Below are 17,515 nucleotides of genomic sequence, written 5' to 3' on the forward strand. Positions count from 1 at the left end.
TTTGCTCCATTCCTTGATGAAAACCCTGAAGCCCTGGGTTAGGATATACAGGACCTATACAACAGCAGTCCCTAACCTTTTTGGCACCAGGGACCAGTTTCTTGGAAGACAGCTTTTTCTTTAAAAAAATTTTTTTAAAAAATTTCATTTATTATAGAGAGAGGGGAAGGGAGGAAGAAGAAGAGGGAGAGAAACAGATGTGCAAAAAAACCATCCATTGGTTGCCTCTCACATACCACCAAAGGGGCCTGACCTATAACCCACAAGTGCCCTGACCAGGAATTGAACGGTGATGTTTTGGTTCGCAGGCTGGCACTCAATCCATATAGCCACAACAGCTAGGGCAAAGACAACTTTTCCACAGGTGTGAGGGTGGAGGTGGAATCTGGAGGCAGAACATAGGCTCTCACCTGCTAACCTTCTGCTGTGGACAGTGGGGTGGGGCAAGGCAGAGACAGGAAGCTAGCTTTGCTCCTAGCAGGTTCCTAACAGGCAGGGGACCTGTACTGGTCTAGGTCCCATGGTTGGGGACCCCTGCTATACAGGAAGGAACGAGTATTTATTCGTCAGCTGTTTAATAAAAGAATGTAAGATCTTTTGTTTCAGGATGACAGAAGGTAGGAAATACAAATAAATTAATTCTGCATTACCTAAACATTTATACTCATTTTCCCTCATTAGGCTTAATAAGAGACTAAACTATTTGGGAGGAGGGAGTGCAGAGAGGTGAGGGCAGTTAAGGGTTAACACAATGTTATCTGGAGCAGTGGCCAGTCTCACTGCCTCAGCAGCTGCTGATTCTTCATACTGACCTCTGCTAGCAAAATTTTCTTCCTCCCATGCACATGAGGGTGGCTGGAATCACCTAACAGGTTTTGGTTGCAGAAAATTCAATTCAGCATGCTCCAGGAGAGACAAAGAGCTGATGCTCTCTCCAGGCTTTTACACTAAAACTTAGCAATAGATGGTTACCAATGCTTCATCTTTCAAACACAAGCAAGTAACTTCTCACTTTTCAGGTAAAACATGTTTTTCTACTTTTAAAATTCTCTCCACAAAACAAAATGTTCAAACAACAGACTTTACATAAACATGTTTATGACATTTATTTAAAAAAAATTTTTATTATTTTTAGGGAGAGAGGAAGGGGGAGGGGGAGGGGGGGGAGAGAGATCAATCAATTGTTTTGTTGTTCCACTTATTTATGCATTCATTGGCTGCTTCTTGTATGTGCCCTGAATGGAAATTAAACCTGCAACCTTGGCATATCAGGACAATACTCTAACCAACTGAGCTACCTGGTCAAGGGTATGACATTTATTACGAGCAAAATATCCTTGATTTTGACAAGGTGGGTAGGGGGAGGGATAGATAAAACATTCTTTACAAATTTAGATACATCACAATCACCAGTCATGTGCTAGGCATATAAAGGTAGTCTCATTTAACACCTGACCTGCCCCACCAAAATCTTTAAGTAGCATTATGACACTCATTTTACTAATGAAGAGACCAACTCAGAAAAGTCACAGGTGCCAGGTAAAAAACATCAAAATGAAAACAGCAAGATGGGAACCCAGTTCTAGTTGAATACACTGCACATTTTTTAAAAATTCTCACCCGAGGACATTTTTTCATTCCTTTAGCAGGGGTGTCATGAGACCTGGTAAACATCATGAGATTTTTTTTGTGATCATGTGTAGCAATGTATTTAATGTTTGGCCCAAGACAACTCTTCTTCTTCCAATGTGGCCCAGAGACACCAAAAGGTTAGAGAGCAAGGGAGAGAGGAAGGGAGAGAAACACTGATGGCAGAGAGAAGCCTCGATTGGTGGCCTCCCAAGTGCACCTGGACCAGGGTTAATACTGCAACCTAGGTATGTGCCCGGATTGGACATACCTAGGATTGAACAATGCTCCAACCAACTGAGCCACACTGGCCAGGGCTGCACATTTCTATACTAACTAAACTAGCTGACCCTTAAACAACACAGGCTTGAACTGCACAGGTCCACTTACATGTGGCTTTTTCTTTCAATAAATACAGTAAATGTATTAACACTTTCTTTTCTCTAGTTTAATAATACAGTATATAATGCATATAATATATAAAATGTGTTAATTGACTGTTTGCTATTGGTAAGGCTTCCAGTCAACAGTATGTAATTAGTACAATCCACTGATTCTTAACCCTGGATTGAAAACAGTTGAATTGTGGATGCGAAACCTGCAGATAAAAAGGGCCAACTGTACTTAAGTTTTTGGGAAATCAAAAGTTACAGATTTTTGACCACACGGGGGCTCGACCCCCTAGCCCCCATACTGCTCGAGAATCAACTGTACAGTGATTCTCCTCACCTTATACTGTCTGAAGCCTTATGACACCTAGGCTAGTCCAGCTGAAACATGGATATACATTATTATGTATTACCTAAGGACTCCTCAGATTTTAGAGTGAAGCCAAGGGAAAAAGGCAATATGCCAAACCTTAGTCCTGGGTCTTATAGGCAGGCATGGGACATTCTGTTATATAATCTAAACCCAAATAATTTTTCCTCAAAAATAAATCCTTCTCTGAACTTTCCTATTTTTGTCACCACTATTCTAGTCATCCAAGGTAAAAATCCTTATGCTTAATGAAGACATAATCAGGGCTTATAAATTATGTGATAAGGGCAATGCTAATTACATGATCAACATTTAGGAGCACAAACAATTCTGTGAGGTGAGAGCTATGGTGAAAACTTTTCAGAGGAAGTATATGAGCTGGTTATTGACTGAGTCCAGTTTTGCCCAGAGAATTAAGGGAAAGGGCTTCTGAATAGAGGATAAAAATTTGAAAATATATAGCTTCTCTCCCATTACATTCAATAAATTACCAACTTATCTGGTTCTGACTTCACAATCTTTTTCTTACATTTGCCCCTTTTCCATCTGCCTTAATATTATTACTACCAATCACCTCATAGTTGTACACTATGTATTACTATGACATTTCTGATTTAACAGTTTTTTTGCCACCAGTTTAAATACTCATAGCTATCACTAACAGACTTTTAAAAATTATCTCCTTTTACATGATCATGGAACCTGTAAAAGTTCCCTATTGATTCTGAAGTAAAAAGTGTACTTTGTAATTTTTAAAGATACATACAAACCATTAAAATATGTATTTAAAATACAGGTACATTACATTTATCTTAAAATGCATATTTTATTTCAGTAGCCAATGACCATCAATCAAACAAAGAAAAGAAAACTAATTTCACGAAGAAAGACAAATCTATGGAGTGGTTTACAGGAAGTGAAGAATGAGATGGCTCAACTAAACCAAGCTGGAATCATTAGTGACAATATGTCTAACTACAAGACAAGTGTCAAAATGGGACATTTAAGCAATTTTGAAATGTTACACATCTTTCTTTAGCTTTTGTTATTTTTCAAAATTGTATGTGAAAGTTACACAAATCAGTAATGGCTAAAAATACCAATCTATGAAAGTAATGATTTGCAATATACAGTTGTATTTTGATACTTTTCTGTCTTCAAATCAGTTGCTGTCATCTGAGGTACTCAGTTAAGTTGTGGTTTGAACTTCCTCAACTTGACAAGAAAAGCTAATTTAAGGGGGGAAAATGTCAGGTCATTATAATGATTAGAAGAAAACACCGTTTAATATGGCCTGAAAACATCACTCACCTGTGTGACCAGTTTGCCAGTGTATAGGTCTAGCAATGTAGGGAGATGGTCCATATGGAAAATCAGAACGTGATTCTGCTGTTGTAGAACAAAATGTGTACTGTAAGCTACATAAAATATTTCATAATTTGTTCAAATATTTCAAAACTGTTAAAGTACAAATTAATGTCACTTTACTGTAAATTTTTCTTTCACATAACTTTTTAGAATTTGTTTTGGAGCTACTATACCAGTTGTCTTACAGAAACAACTTGTCAGGGATTACATGATAAACTTATATATGGTTTTATAACCAAATAGATAAATCCATATCATAAATCAAGGGATATTTGAAAAAGCTTGTTTGTAGCCTAAGTAATATGTACAGCCCTGGTTGGCGTGGCTCTGTGGATTGAGCACCGACCTGTGAACTAAAAGGTTGCAGGTTTGATTTGCAGTCAGGGCACAGCCTGGGTTGTGGGCCAGGTTCCCCAGTTGGGGGCGTGTGAGAGGCAACCAATCGATGTAATCTCTTGCACACTGATGTTTTCCTCCCTCTCTTTCTCCCTCCCTTTCCCTCTCTCTAAAGAGTAAATAAATAAAAACTAAAAAAAAAAAAAGAATAATGTGTACATATAATGAGGACCTGAACTTAGAGAATTCTATTAGCATAAATAGCAGATATTAGTTATTTGCATAGCAGGTCCTATGAAATTCTTTTCCTTCAGTAATAATCACTGATTTAAATTGTAAAAATTCTTTAGCATATACACACACATGCACACACACACAGTATTTCATAAGCTAACCTCCTTGTCACAGTAAAATATAGATATTATGAAAAGCTAACTTCTTCAAAGGTATCAGAGCTTTACATAAAAGGCAAGCAAAGTCATTATTCTATCCCTTATGGTTTTAATTTAACACTGTAAATACCACATGTCAGTTTAGATACAAAAAGATCCTTAAGAAATATTTTTATAATTTATTGGTCAATACACTCAGATAACTAGTCTCAATTTATTACTGCAAACATCTGTATAAAATAAAATTAAAGCTCACCATAGTCATCCTCTTGAAACATCTCTCCTTCAGTTCTACTTTTGTTTTGAGAATGTATTTGTAAATCCACACTGATTTGAGGTTCTACTTTTTGAACTAAAATCCCACTTTTCTGTTTTGCAAGGCAAACCAACCAATCTCTGACAATGACTTCGCTTATCTTTTCACATGAGAGAGCAAGTTCACAGATGCGAATTCCATCTAAAAGTTCAATAACCTGTGTGATGCTTTCAGAAAAGAAAAAAATGTACTTTAAATTTCTAGTACAACAACTTTAAGTTTATTATAGCTCTTATCCAGATTTAAATGCTATTGTTAAATGAAGGGGAAAAAAGTAGAAATGCAAGTGAGGGCACATAATAAGCAATTTCACAGAATACTAAGTAAAAAATATAGAGAACATAATTTAACATTATTGTTCACATTACAGTTTTAAAACTTCTAAATTGCCAGAAAAATATGCATGTTATATTGTCATTTATGTAAAGGATGATTTAAACAGCAACATAAATGATTTGGGACATATGTCATTTCATAAGTTTTACAGCATAATGTATATTATCTAACTCAGTTACATAGTGACAAGTGTTTAAAATCACATTAAAAGTAATAGCCACATCACTCACTTTGCTAGATACACAGCACATATACCACCCTGTTTAAGATGTGGATATAAAATAGGCAAAGCAACTTGAGGATTCAACATATCCAAAGCTACCTGTGGGGGAAAAGAGAATCAGACTGAGTTCTGTTAAAGTAAAGCATAGGTTTTCTTTTTTTATCATGGTAAATTGATACCCAGTTAAATTATTTCATTTTTCAGAATATAGTTCTAACTCATTTTACTGCTCCCCAAAAGATATATTTATTATTATACAATTTGCCACAGTACTTAACTACACAAAGATTGTAATGACGTTCCTTGCACTGCCCAATACTGATAATATAGGATTCCTTCTTTAGATATATTTCATATACATGTATATACTAAAAATAGGGGGTAGGTTTACGAATGTACCCTTATTTATTTATTCTTCATTCAGTTACAGAATACAGGGCTATAATCAGAAAAGATGTCAAATGAATACAATGAGTAAATAGAATTTTCCAGAAATATAATAAAAAACAAAATATGGTTTTTTCAAAATAGAAAATAAAGTGACTATTATTGAAAGATAATTCCAGACAAGTAAGAGTAGTTGGCACATCAATATATTTACTAAATTATAAGTTATTCTATTGTTTGTATTTTTTAAAAAATAGTGTAATTAATGCATCAAGGAACAACATTATTAATTAAATCACTAATTATTCGAGTGCCTTCCATATGCCAGGCATTTTGCCAAGTGATTAAGAATATAATGGGAGCTTACATACCATGTGGTTTCATGGCAATTTGTATCCTAATAAAGGGACAGACATTGAACAATAAACCTAAGTCAGAGGGTGATGAATGTCGTGAACACCTATAGAATTATAAAGCAGAATATGAGGGACAGAGTGACAGGCCAGGGAAAGTGCCATTGTCATTCATAGGCTGGTCCCTGAAGCGACCTGAAGAAACGATTAAGCTTGCCCTGCGGAAATCTAAGGGGAAAGTGCGTTCCCGATGGAGAGAGCAGCAAATACAAAGGCTCTGAGCCTGTATGATACGCACTTGGTGAGTCTGAGAAGGCCACTGTCACTGCAGTGGAGACAAAATGAGGAAAATTGTAAGAGACAAGTTCCAAAATGGTAGGGCTACGGTGGGAGTGGGAGAGAGGCAGATTCTGTAGCATTTTATGAGCTTTAGCTTTACTCAGGAAGAGGAAAAGCCATAGGAAAGTTTTAAAGAATGATATAATCTGACTTTTTTAAAAACCCTTTTTCCATGGTAAACATAATAAAAATTGCCATTCTAAGTGTATAATTTGGTGGCATTATGTACATTATGACTTACTTTTTAAAACTATATGTAGAAAGGACAGAGAGGGCAAGGAAGGATGAAGATGGCTTGCGCTAGAAAATAGCAATGGATGTGACGAGAAGGGGTATAAATTTTGAAAAGCTAAGAGCCAAGTAGGAACTCGCTATGAGATGGAACAGAAACGTAGTAGTCAGAATGAATCTGCCAGAATGGAGATGTCATTTATTAACAGGGAAAGTGATGAAAACTATGGGAGGATCGAGCTGAAGGAGAAATAATCAAGAATTTAGGTTTGAACATGAGTTTAAGCTTTCTGTTAGATATCCAAGTAAAGACCTCAATGACTGGATCAAAGGATCAACATGATGGACCTGCGTAGGTTTGTTGACTATAGTTTCGCTGTATTACTGACAAGGACCAAAGCCAAGAAACCTGCCAACCTTTTTTAATGCTCTATTCTCGGTTAACATTAACCATTCACCCAGTCACTCCAACCAGAAACTTAAAAGTCATCATTTTATTTACCTTGAATTATCTTTTGAAAAATCTGTGGGGTTTTGTGCTTCTATTCAGGTTAAAATTATCTAGTCCCACAAACCTACCTCTTAAGTATTTTTCCAAGGCATCTACTGCCAATGCTTTAGTTCAGGACCTCATGCTATCCGTTGAAACATTACAGCATTATGGCTTTCTGTATAGACTCTTGGCCTCCATTCTAACACCAGAATTATTCTAAATCAGGAATTTGGACATTCTACTCCCCTACTTAAAAACTTGGCAGTAGTTTCCCCATAATCTATGAAATAATGCCCCTAACTTGATGGGGTGTTTTGTCCTTATTAAGCTATAATATGCAAGCCAAACAAGGATGAGGAAAAAGAACTGTGGTCTTTATGTCCAGGAAGCTGTGCTACTAAAACTATAGGCTTTCGGCCCTGGCTAGTGTGGCTCAGTGGATTGAGCACCAGCCTGCAAACTGAAATGTCACCAGTTCGATTCCCAGTCAGGACACATGCCTGGGTTGCAGGCTAGGTCCCCAGTTGGGGGGGTGTGAGAAGCAACTGATCGATGTTATCTCTCACACATTGACATTTCCCTCCCCTCTCTATCTCCCTCCCTTCCCTTCTCTCTGAAACTAAATAAATAAACCCTTTAAAACTATAGATTTTTGATAAAGAACAAGTCCTGATAAAATCATCACTCTCCACTTTGACATTTCTCACCTAGGTTCCCTTATAGGGGTCCTAAAATAATCCAACCTTCCAACAGCCAATAAGAAAAACAAAGACTCCTTACCTAGACCTCATCCATAATGTCAAGCTATGAATAGACAATGGCATTATCAAGGATAAAGCAATTTATATTAGAACTCCAAAACTTTGAAGTCAACTAAGACCTCCATGTCCCACATCACTGCTCACAGCTTAAAATGTCATCCTCAGGTCACCTATCCTTTTATCTTCACATTACTCTGCTCCTGCCCTTATTCAACCCCCCACTGGTCCTCTTTTTCACAAATTCTTCCACTCCACTTTCTGGAGATGTGTTCATGATAAATCTTTCTATCCTCAACATCATTAATGAATCCTCCTCTTCATCATGACTCGAACTGTCTAAAGATGCCTCTGGCCTGTTCCCTCTCAAATGGAGGTGATTTATTCCCCCAAATCTCACAACATGAGGTCAGGTGCTGGTCTCATATGCTCCCAATGCTGCTTCCAAATTATTATTCCTTTATCCTAGAAATGCTGAGGTTTATTATAGGAAATTGATCTGCCTGGCAACGGCAAATGTCGCCCAGCCGTATTGGAAGGCCCACAGGCGCGTGGCAGCACACAGAACACCAAACCCACAGATCAGCTCTCTGGTGGGAAATCAGGCCTGCATTATACCTAGGCTGCTTTGAGACTTGCTCTTGTTAAAACTCTCTCACCCTGAGTTGAAGCAGCAAAAGCTTACTGAATATCTTTAAAGTAACTTCCTGAAGTCTGTGCTAATTCTCTCAAGGACTGAAGTATATAACCAGACCTGTTACTCTTATTGTTCCCTTGCATTTACATTTTTTCCTTGTTAATCTGTAGGAAGTAATCAATAACAATAACATCCTTTCCTTTGTTATATGTAAAATAATTACCTAAAGCAAACCTAAGCATAATGAATGAGAACCTTCTTTGATGTATGCTATTAGAAAGTCAATAAAAGCCCATCAAGGCAAGGGTCAAAGTACTCTCCCCTTGAGAGAGTGGCCTCGCTGTCCCTTTCTCTCCACAGGACTTCGGTAGTCTGTGTGAATTTGTTCGTTGCATCCACAACATATGGGCCCCACTGGACGGAGTCCACATCCATTTATGATGCTCAACTACTCCTCCCTGGTCACTACCCTATACTTATTAACAACTGTGGCAACTGATTCAGTAAGTCTCTCTGCTCTAAATCCCACCATGATATTGAAGGAAAATATTCCTCCCATGACAGATATAGACAGAAAGAAGGAGCTCCTACCCTTTGCAACAGCTTGGATGGAGCTGGAAAGCATTATGCTAAGTGAAACAAGCCAGGCAGTGAAAGACAAATACCATATGATCTCACCTTTAACAGGAACCTAAACAACAAAACAAAGAAACAAGCAAAATATAACCAAAGACACTGAAATAGAGGACAGGCTGACAGTGACCAGAGGGGAGAGAAGAGGGGATTTCAGGGGAGAATGGGAAGGGTTTACAGGAACAAATTTAAAGGGCACATGGACAAAAACTAGGGGGAGGGTGGTAATGGGGGGGAAGTGGAGAGGGTTGGGAGGATGGGCTGGATTGGGAGTAAAAGGGAGAAAACTGTACTTGAACAATGATTAAAATAAAATTAAAAAAAATATTCCTCCCATGACAGATATATAGCAATGGGGCAAATAATGAAGGAACACCCTCTCCCATATAAAAAAAGTGTGATCCTTGTTTTCTTCGTACTCTGTATTAGATAATATCATAGGAACCACTTTGGAAAACTTACCGCATCAAGTGTTAAAGATTTTATGTCTTCAGTCGCTCCTGAAATATCTTTATGAATGAAATCCACATTGTCTGGCCACTCTTCTACATGACTAATTTTCCATGAATCACACCAGTGTTTGTAATTCTTCTTAGCCAGTTCATGGTAGTCTTTTCTTATTTCAAAACTTATGACTTGTCCTTGTGATCCAACTTAATTTAAAAAAATTATTTATGAGACTTCATAGTATTAATTCATAAAAGAATGTTAAAAACTTATTGTGAAAATGTATTATTAAATAGGTGTGAAAAAATAATTCAAATAGTTCAAGTATAATGTAGCATATTTCTATCTGTAATCTTTACAGAACTGACCCATACATGCCCATAACTGCTCTAACAGTTTATTAGTTAAAAAAAAAAAAGAATGCATTAAGGAACAACATAAATGATTTTTTAAAGAACTACCCAAATAGAGCCCTGGCTGGTGTGGCTCAGTGGATTGAGCACCGGCCTGCGAACCAAAGGGTCACAGGTTCAATTCCCAGCCACAGCACATGCCTGAGTTGCAGGCCAGGTTCCCAGTAGGGGGCATGCAAGAGACAACCACACATTGATGTTTCTCTCCCTCTCCTACTCCCTCCCTTCCCCTCTGTCTAAAAGTAAATAAATAAAATCTTAAAGGAAACCCCTACCCAAATAGAACTGTCACTGTTCAGGAATCTATTAGTAGGTGAGAAAAGGTACACTGCACAGGCAGCCAGAAAGCAACCCTGACACTCAGAGGAATTAAGTGGTCATAGGGAACAGTAATCAGCTAAGATAATAGTAATTAGACATCAAGGGGTGGGAACATGAACATATATATATATATATATGTTTACAATATACCTCTTGGTTTTTGATCAGGTGTTCCCTTCAAGCAGTACTTTTACCAACTGACAATTCATATAGGTTTCTTTTTCTTTTTTTTTTTAAAGATTTATGGTTTAAGAAACATCAATGTGTGGTTGCCTCTTGCATGCCCCTCCTGGGGACCAGGCCCATAACCCAGGCATGTGCCCTGATTGGGAATTGAACCTGTGACCCTTTGGTTCACAGGCCCATGCTCAATCCACCGAGCTACACCAGCCAGGGCTCATACAGATTTTCTTAAAGACAGGAACATTCTTCATGATCTAGCTTTAACTTAGTTCTATATTATGACCGATCTATTTATGAACACCAACAATAATTCTTTACCTGTGATAGTATGCCAGCCCAGCAGCTGACGGCTATGTTCTTTCACACTGAGAATTCATCTGGCACTATTAACAAAATTATGTATGTATGTGCACCAAAAGACAAGTACCAGAATGTTCAAAGCAGCACTATTCATAATATTCATCTTAAATGCCATCAAGAGTAGAATGGATAAATTGTGATTTATTTATAAAATGAAGAAACTATGTAGCAACTAGAATGAAAGAAACACTGCTACATGCAATGGCTGAATCTCACAAACAGAATGTTGAATGAAAGTAGCCAGACATATAGGAGTATATACTGTGTGATTCCTTTTATCTGAGGTTTAAAATAGGCAAAACTAATTAATGATGATAAAAGCTGGAATAGTGGTTACCTCTGGGAGGACAGGACTGAGAGGAAACAAAGGGGGCTTCTGTGGTGCAGCATATCTTGGTCTGGGTAATAGCTACATGAGGGTGGCCACTACGTAAAAATTCATTAAGCCCTGACTGGTGTGGCTCAATTGGTTGAGTATCGTCGCACAAAGTGAAAGGTTGTAGGTTCGCTCCCTGATAAGGCACATGCCTGGGTTGTGGGTCTGGTCCCCAGTTGGGGAGGCAACTCATGGATGTTTCTCTCACACACTGATGTTTTTCTCCCTCTTTTTTTCCTTCCCTTCTCCTCTCTCTACAAATAAATAAAATATTTTTAAAACTTCATTGAGATATACACTTACAATCTGGGCACTTTTCTGTTCTGTAGCTATGTTATGCTCCAAAAAAGTTTATTTTTTTCCGTTTATAAATAAAGTAGAAGCATTAAAAAAGCACGAAGAGAGTAAGAGAAATCAAAGAAAACAGAAGGTTTAGAAAGGGAGTGACTGGAAAAATGTACAAAATGTAAATTTATTTGCTTACATTTGGTTTCAAAGAGAATTCTCTATATCCCAAAGTTGTGTGAATATTTTCTAAAACATCTTTATTTATTTAACTTATGAATAGCCTGAGTCTTTTCTTTGTTATCTAAATTCAGCTCATTTATACCAATCTCTTACCTGCTTTGGATAAAAACAAACTCATTCCACCAGAACCCGAGCCAGCTTCCAAAACAGTATCACCTGGGTGAATGTCCATCATCAACAGCATCATACTTACATCCTATGATTTAAACACAGTAACCAATAAGTATGTACTAAGCACCTACTCATCAAATACTATGTTGGATTTGGAGAAGAAAAAGTGAAAACAAAGGCTTAAACCTTGGCCCTGCTAGCAAGACTTTATATTTTACTTGATGAAGTAAGATAGTCAAGGATCAATTAGCAAGTAAAGCAGTATAATATTGAAATTACAGATAATAAGTACCACAGGAACCCAGAGAAAGGAGAAACCAGCAGACTGTCCTAGTTTAAAGACAGAGTGTTGAATTTAAGGAAACAACCACAAGGCAGAACAGTTTTGAAGAAAACAGAGGTAAACACAATTTGCCTATCTCAGGAGGAGAGGTAAGGAGACACTTAAATGCCAGGCTAAAAAATTTAAATTTCACCTAGTAAGTAACTGGGACATGTCACTGAATTAATAATATAAATTGCTTTTTATGAAAATTAATCTGACAGGGCCCTGACCAGTGTAGCTCAGTTGTTTGGGTGTGGTACTGCAAAGTGAAGGCCGCCGGTCCATTCCCCGTCAGGGCACACGCCTGAGTTGTGGGTTTGATCCCCAGTCTGCTGCATGCGACCGGCAACCACACATTGATGTTTCTCGCCCTCTTTGCTTCCCTCCCTTCCCCTCTCTCTATAAATAAATAAATAAAATCTTTTTTTTTAAAGCATAATCGTTTCAAGTTTAATTTTATCTTTTTTAAATATAGGACTTTTTTTCCTAAAGGTAAAGCATTGTAATATATCCATTGTTGGTAACAGAAAGCTCTAGTAACATGCCTTATTAAATTAAGTGATTAAAATATCACCATAATGGCACTAAAAAATTGTCCCCAAGAGTTCGGCATGCTCTCGGGTGCTGAACTTGTAAACTTAAGAGTTATGGGGGGGGGGGGGAATATAAGTACTTATTATGTGCCTAGTGTGTCCACATCACTCTATAAAGTAGTCGACATTCTCTTCACTTTACAGGTCAGAGAATTGAGACTCCCAAGTCAAAATTAAAATCTGGCTGTTTCCTAAAATTAGCGTAAAAGACACATCCGTGGATTTTTTCCCCAAAGGCTGAGAACAAAAACCCGAAACTTATGAGATGTGCTTTACTGCTTTGAGTACGTGAATAGGGCCTGTAGTTGTGCATCAGTTTTGCTCTTTCTGGAAGCATCATGCACCTAACTTCCACCGCGTTACCTTTGGATACGTTATGGCAGGACCTCTCTCCATCAGTAATACATAGTCTTCCAGTGCCGGCCTCTTCAGCATGAAGTGCTTACCAGAGGAACTCCTTAATATCTGGCCAGGGAACTTCCCCACGATGTCGCTGAACGGGACTGCCCCCCAGTTACTGTTTAAATGTCCGGCCTTGTGCAACCGAAATAACTTTTTAAATTGTGTTTCTCTCTTCCCAATCTCAGCTAAAACCAGTTCCCCAGCCCGAAAGGGCTCCTCTCTGGAAGCTGACCAGGAAGAGGGGACGGGACGTTCTTCGACCAGGGCAGATAGTGAGGGAGTCCCGGATCCCCGGCGTGCTGGGCTGGCCTGGCCCTGAGCTTCACTCGAGTCCTCGCGCTCTCGAGGGGGTGACTCCTCTCGAGGAGTCGGCATTCTGAGGCTTTCCAGGGACGAATGACATCTGGTCCCAAAGCCACGGACGCTCGGAGGGAGAGATGGAGGCGACTCTGCGCTGGGGACTTTCTTTGGTGTCGCCTTGTGCTCCCCCTCTCCATCCCGCGCTTCTCTTTGAGAGGACTTGAGACACAGTGACCGGGCTCTCTCGAAGGGCTCTTGTCCGAGGGCACGCAGTGACGGGCAGGTCGCGATCACTGGCCGCCTACCGAGGCGCCGCAGCTGTAGCAAGACTGGACCGCGGCGGCCTGCTGACAGCATGCTGACTTGCGCAGGCGCCGTCGCGGACGAGTGACGTAAGACCAGGCGAGGCCCGGCCTCTCGCGGTGCGACGCGGAGGGGCGGCCGCGTGGGGACGTTGGGGCTCCGGCTGTAGGAGGGTGCTGTGACGGCGCCTGCGTTTAGAGGGGGCGGAGAGGCAGAGCCGGGGACCCGAACAGCGAAGTCGTGGATGGGTGACGCGCCCGGATCGTGTCCGAAACCCGTCAGGGGCCCAACTTCTTTGGAATGTGGACGAACTAAATAATGACCGTTGACAGGTCTCCACCAGCATCGCCTGAGGACAGGGGGATTTAAGAGAGACGCAGTCCGTGAAAGCTCTGTTGTATAAACCGAAGTCCTACGCCGGGGTTAGTTCTCCAGGAATCGGGAACACGAACGTCTCTTGGTCACCCCAAGATGTATGGAACTGGCCCAGAGTTGCGGTTGGACGGGCCACCCGCTTGACCCTCGCTCCTTCCCCGGCCCTGCCAAGTGCCTTGGACTCCGTTCTGGACACCTGCACGCTTGGCCCGGGTTCAGAGACTATGGCAGTGTTCAGAGTGGCAGTGCTCACTGTGTGCTTATTTAACATAATTGGTTTTAATAATTAAAATACAACTTTTAGTTAGCTAAATATTTTACCCTCCCCCAAACTAGAAGCACCTCCAAAGACCATTGCTAAAAACGGATGGCAGGATGTGTTAAAAGCTTCATTTCACACCCCTCGCTCCCAAATTCATGTGCTGAAATCTCACCCTCTGTATCTCAACATGTGACAATATTTGGAGACAGAGTTTTTACCGAGGTACTTAAGTTGAAATGAAATCACTGGAAGGGGCATTAATCCCGTATGACCGTTACCCTTGGCAGAAGACGTTGGGGCACAGGCAGAAGACCACCACCCTGCAAGCCAAGGAAAGAGGTCTCAGAAGAAGCCAAACGTGTCCACATCTCGATGCTGGACTTCTAGCCTGCAGAGCTGTGAGACGTTTTTGTTGTTTAACTCTCCTGCCCCTGCTCAAAGCAGTAACTGTATTTCCTGATTCGCTTTCATTGGATCTCTTTGGAAGTTTTCGATACCTTCCAAAAAATTAAATAAAAATAAATTGATTCCTAAAAACAAAACCAGACCAGGAAAAGATTATCTTTGGAGTCCAAAGGCACATTTAACACTGACTGTCACTAACCTACTTACTTAATTTAATTGGAAAACGTTTACCGAGGGTCTGTCAATCCCAGGCATGTTAAGTGTTTAGTTCATTCGACTTTGCAATAGCTCTATGCTGGAAATAAGTTTTCCCATTTTACACATAAGAAAACTGACCCAAGGAGATTCAGTGATACGGGCCACATCCCATAACCGACAGGTCATGTGACAGGGTTCCCTCTCCAGAGCAGTCCCGCTCAGCAGTCCCCCGCTCTTGGTACCCTGGCATCCCATCTCGAAGACCTGGCAACAGCACAACTGGTTCAGAGTTAAAGTCAAAATATCTTCACAGGGCTGTGGATTCAGTTTAAATTCGATAAAACAGGTCTTGTTATTACTTCTGAAGACACAATACTTTTCTAACCTGTGCTTTCTAAAATATAAGCCACCATAGACTCCACCATCAGGTTTCTCTATTTTAATCCTGAAAATGAATAAAGAAACTGCTTTCCCCCTCACTCTAAACGCACATCTCACTTTTGGTTTTAATTTTTTTAAAAGAAAAGTTCTTACGACCAATCTTTTTATTATCATTGCCAAATATGGGTCTGAATTGGAACCTTCTGAATCCTAAGCCTTACAATCATTTTTGTCTTAAATACTATTAAATGATACTTGACTGTTATTTCAGAAGAAGTAGGAATTGGAAGGAGAAGGTATACTGAAAAAATATGGGGAATAAATGTACATGTCTGAGTTCTGAGATAAACTGCAAACACTAAATGGCATTCCTTTCCTATTGTTTGAATAACAGGCACAAAGTTATAAGTATTTTGTCTTACATCCATTAACACATTTAAAAAAAATTTATAAGAGTTTATTTGAGCCAAACTGGGGATATATGCTGGGGGATCAAGATTTCAAATGCTCCAGAGAATAATAGTTTGCCAGCTTTTCTTATTCACTTGAAAGTAAGGTGGGGAAGTAAGGAAGATTGCATGGAGGTGGAAGAAAGCACAGCAGGGATTGGATTACAGGGTAGTTACCAAGATTATGTGCCCTTCTGAGAGTGGTTGTGGCTTATTTCAGAGGTGTGTTCACCACATTAACACGTTTTGAAAAATATAAATTATTTAATCATGATCTTTTTTTTTAGCTAACAGAGTTTACAATTTTATTTTCACATTTCACAATACAAGTGAAAAATTTTTTTGTCCCACTACTCCTCCCCAAAACTATTCTCTCTTTGATAGGAAGAGGGAGTGAGTCTATCTTGTCACGCTGTTAGAAAACACCCAGAGTCACAGCACCACACTCTGCTGGTGAACTAGAACAAGTAACACAAAACTGAGAGAAAGAGGCTCCCCTCTCCTTATGTCTCTGGTGGAGTCATTCCTGGCTGAGTGGGCACCATCATAGGGGTGGGCAGGAGGTCACATCACTGGGGGCCCAGGCATCATGGGCATGTGCCCTCCCACAGGTGGCCTCATTCCGGAGCAGGTCCCACTGGCATCAACCCAGGAGGAGGAGGACCCATCACTGGCATCATGGGAGGGCCCCCCATATGGGGTGCTGGCATCATCCCAGGGCGAGGAGGACCCGGAAGGCTGGGGGGAGGCGGAATCATTGGCCCTGCAGGAAGGAGGTGGAGCAGAGAACGGAGTGGGAGGTATCTCTCCTAGCTGGAGTGCTGTGGTTGTCGTGTTGATTAGGCTCTGAGCCTGCTCCTCCATCCGTTTCTGACAGTAGTCTTTCACATTCTCCATGTGTTTCCTCCCACTGCAGTGTGTCTTTCTCACAGATGGAGAGTCGTGGGTGAGGTGTGTATCACAGTGGTCACAATAAAACCTGGGCATGTTGTTCTGCAGGCCATTGGCCACCCAGTTCCGCACCACTGGAAATGACCTAGTCATGATCTTGTAGAGCATTTAAGTTCTCAGAAAAGATCACTGTGTGTGCCTTTCTGTTTCCAGCTATACTTTTCCTTCTGTTTTCGCTATGACACTGTCAACCTGCACTCTGAAACTACTCTCTGAAAATATGAGGTATCATCAACTCTTCTGTTTACATTATCATATAAGGCCAGAAAGACACTGTCATGTAGTGGCATCTAGTCAAGCAATTACATTAAAGACTGAATAACTGTCAAAGGACACTATGGCAGATGGCTGGCATTTTTAACCCTCCAGTCAAACTAGTCCACTAGCTCTAGTTCTACAGATCTTCTCCCGTAGCTCCCTGCACATGTGTCTTCCCTCTGTGATGTATAACTTTCTTGTCGTCCAGGTATCGTCCTCACATTGCTGCTAGAATGGTGGCCAATGACAAAAGACTGGAAAGTGCCTCTCCTCTGTGCTCCTGGTGTGCTCTGTGCTCCTGCCTTTAGACCTATCATAGCGCCTGTCATACTGTGTGGAAGTCACTATTTACCATTTCCCTGGTTAGAGGGTAAGATTGTTGAA

At 40.2% G+C, this 17,515-nt stretch overlaps 2 protein-coding genes and 1 pseudogene across 2 annotated transcripts in view; 1 reads left to right on the forward strand and 2 right to left on the reverse strand.

The window, feature by feature from the left end:
- The window catches only part of SPDYA (speedy/RINGO cell cycle regulator family member A), a 28,396-nt gene extending 24,766 nt beyond the window's left edge, over positions 1-3,630 (forward strand). The window contains exon 6 of the mRNA XM_028516694.2: positions 3,224-3,630. Within this exon, the coding sequence (XP_028372495.1) occupies positions 3,224-3,315 (92 nt within the window). The 3' untranslated portion in view covers positions 3,316-3,630. The remainder of the gene's footprint in view (positions 1-3,223) is intronic.
- On the reverse strand, positions 1,341-13,943 carry TRMT61B (tRNA methyltransferase 61B). The gene is made up of 7 exons (XM_028516695.2): positions 13,211-13,943; positions 11,912-12,014; positions 9,653-9,843; positions 5,367-5,458; positions 4,741-4,967; positions 3,700-3,777; positions 1,341-3,617 (listed from the first exon to the last, which is right to left on the reverse strand). Exons 1-7 carry the CDS (start codon positions 13,904-13,906, stop codon positions 3,574-3,576), a joined length of 1,431 nt encoding a protein of 476 aa, XP_028372496.1. The 5' UTR covers positions 13,907-13,943; the 3' UTR covers positions 1,341-3,573.
- A 2,482-nt stretch (positions 13,944-16,425) lies between these two features.
- LOC114498731 lies at positions 16,426-16,967 on the reverse strand (annotated as a pseudogene).
- Between the last annotated feature and the right edge of the window lie 548 nt (positions 16,968-17,515).

Source organism: Phyllostomus discolor, chromosome 6 (assembly GCF_004126475.2).
Source record: "Phyllostomus discolor isolate MPI-MPIP mPhyDis1 chromosome 6, mPhyDis1.pri.v3, whole genome shotgun sequence".
NCBI classification, from domain to species: Eukaryota; Metazoa; Chordata; class Mammalia; order Chiroptera; family Phyllostomidae; genus Phyllostomus; species Phyllostomus discolor.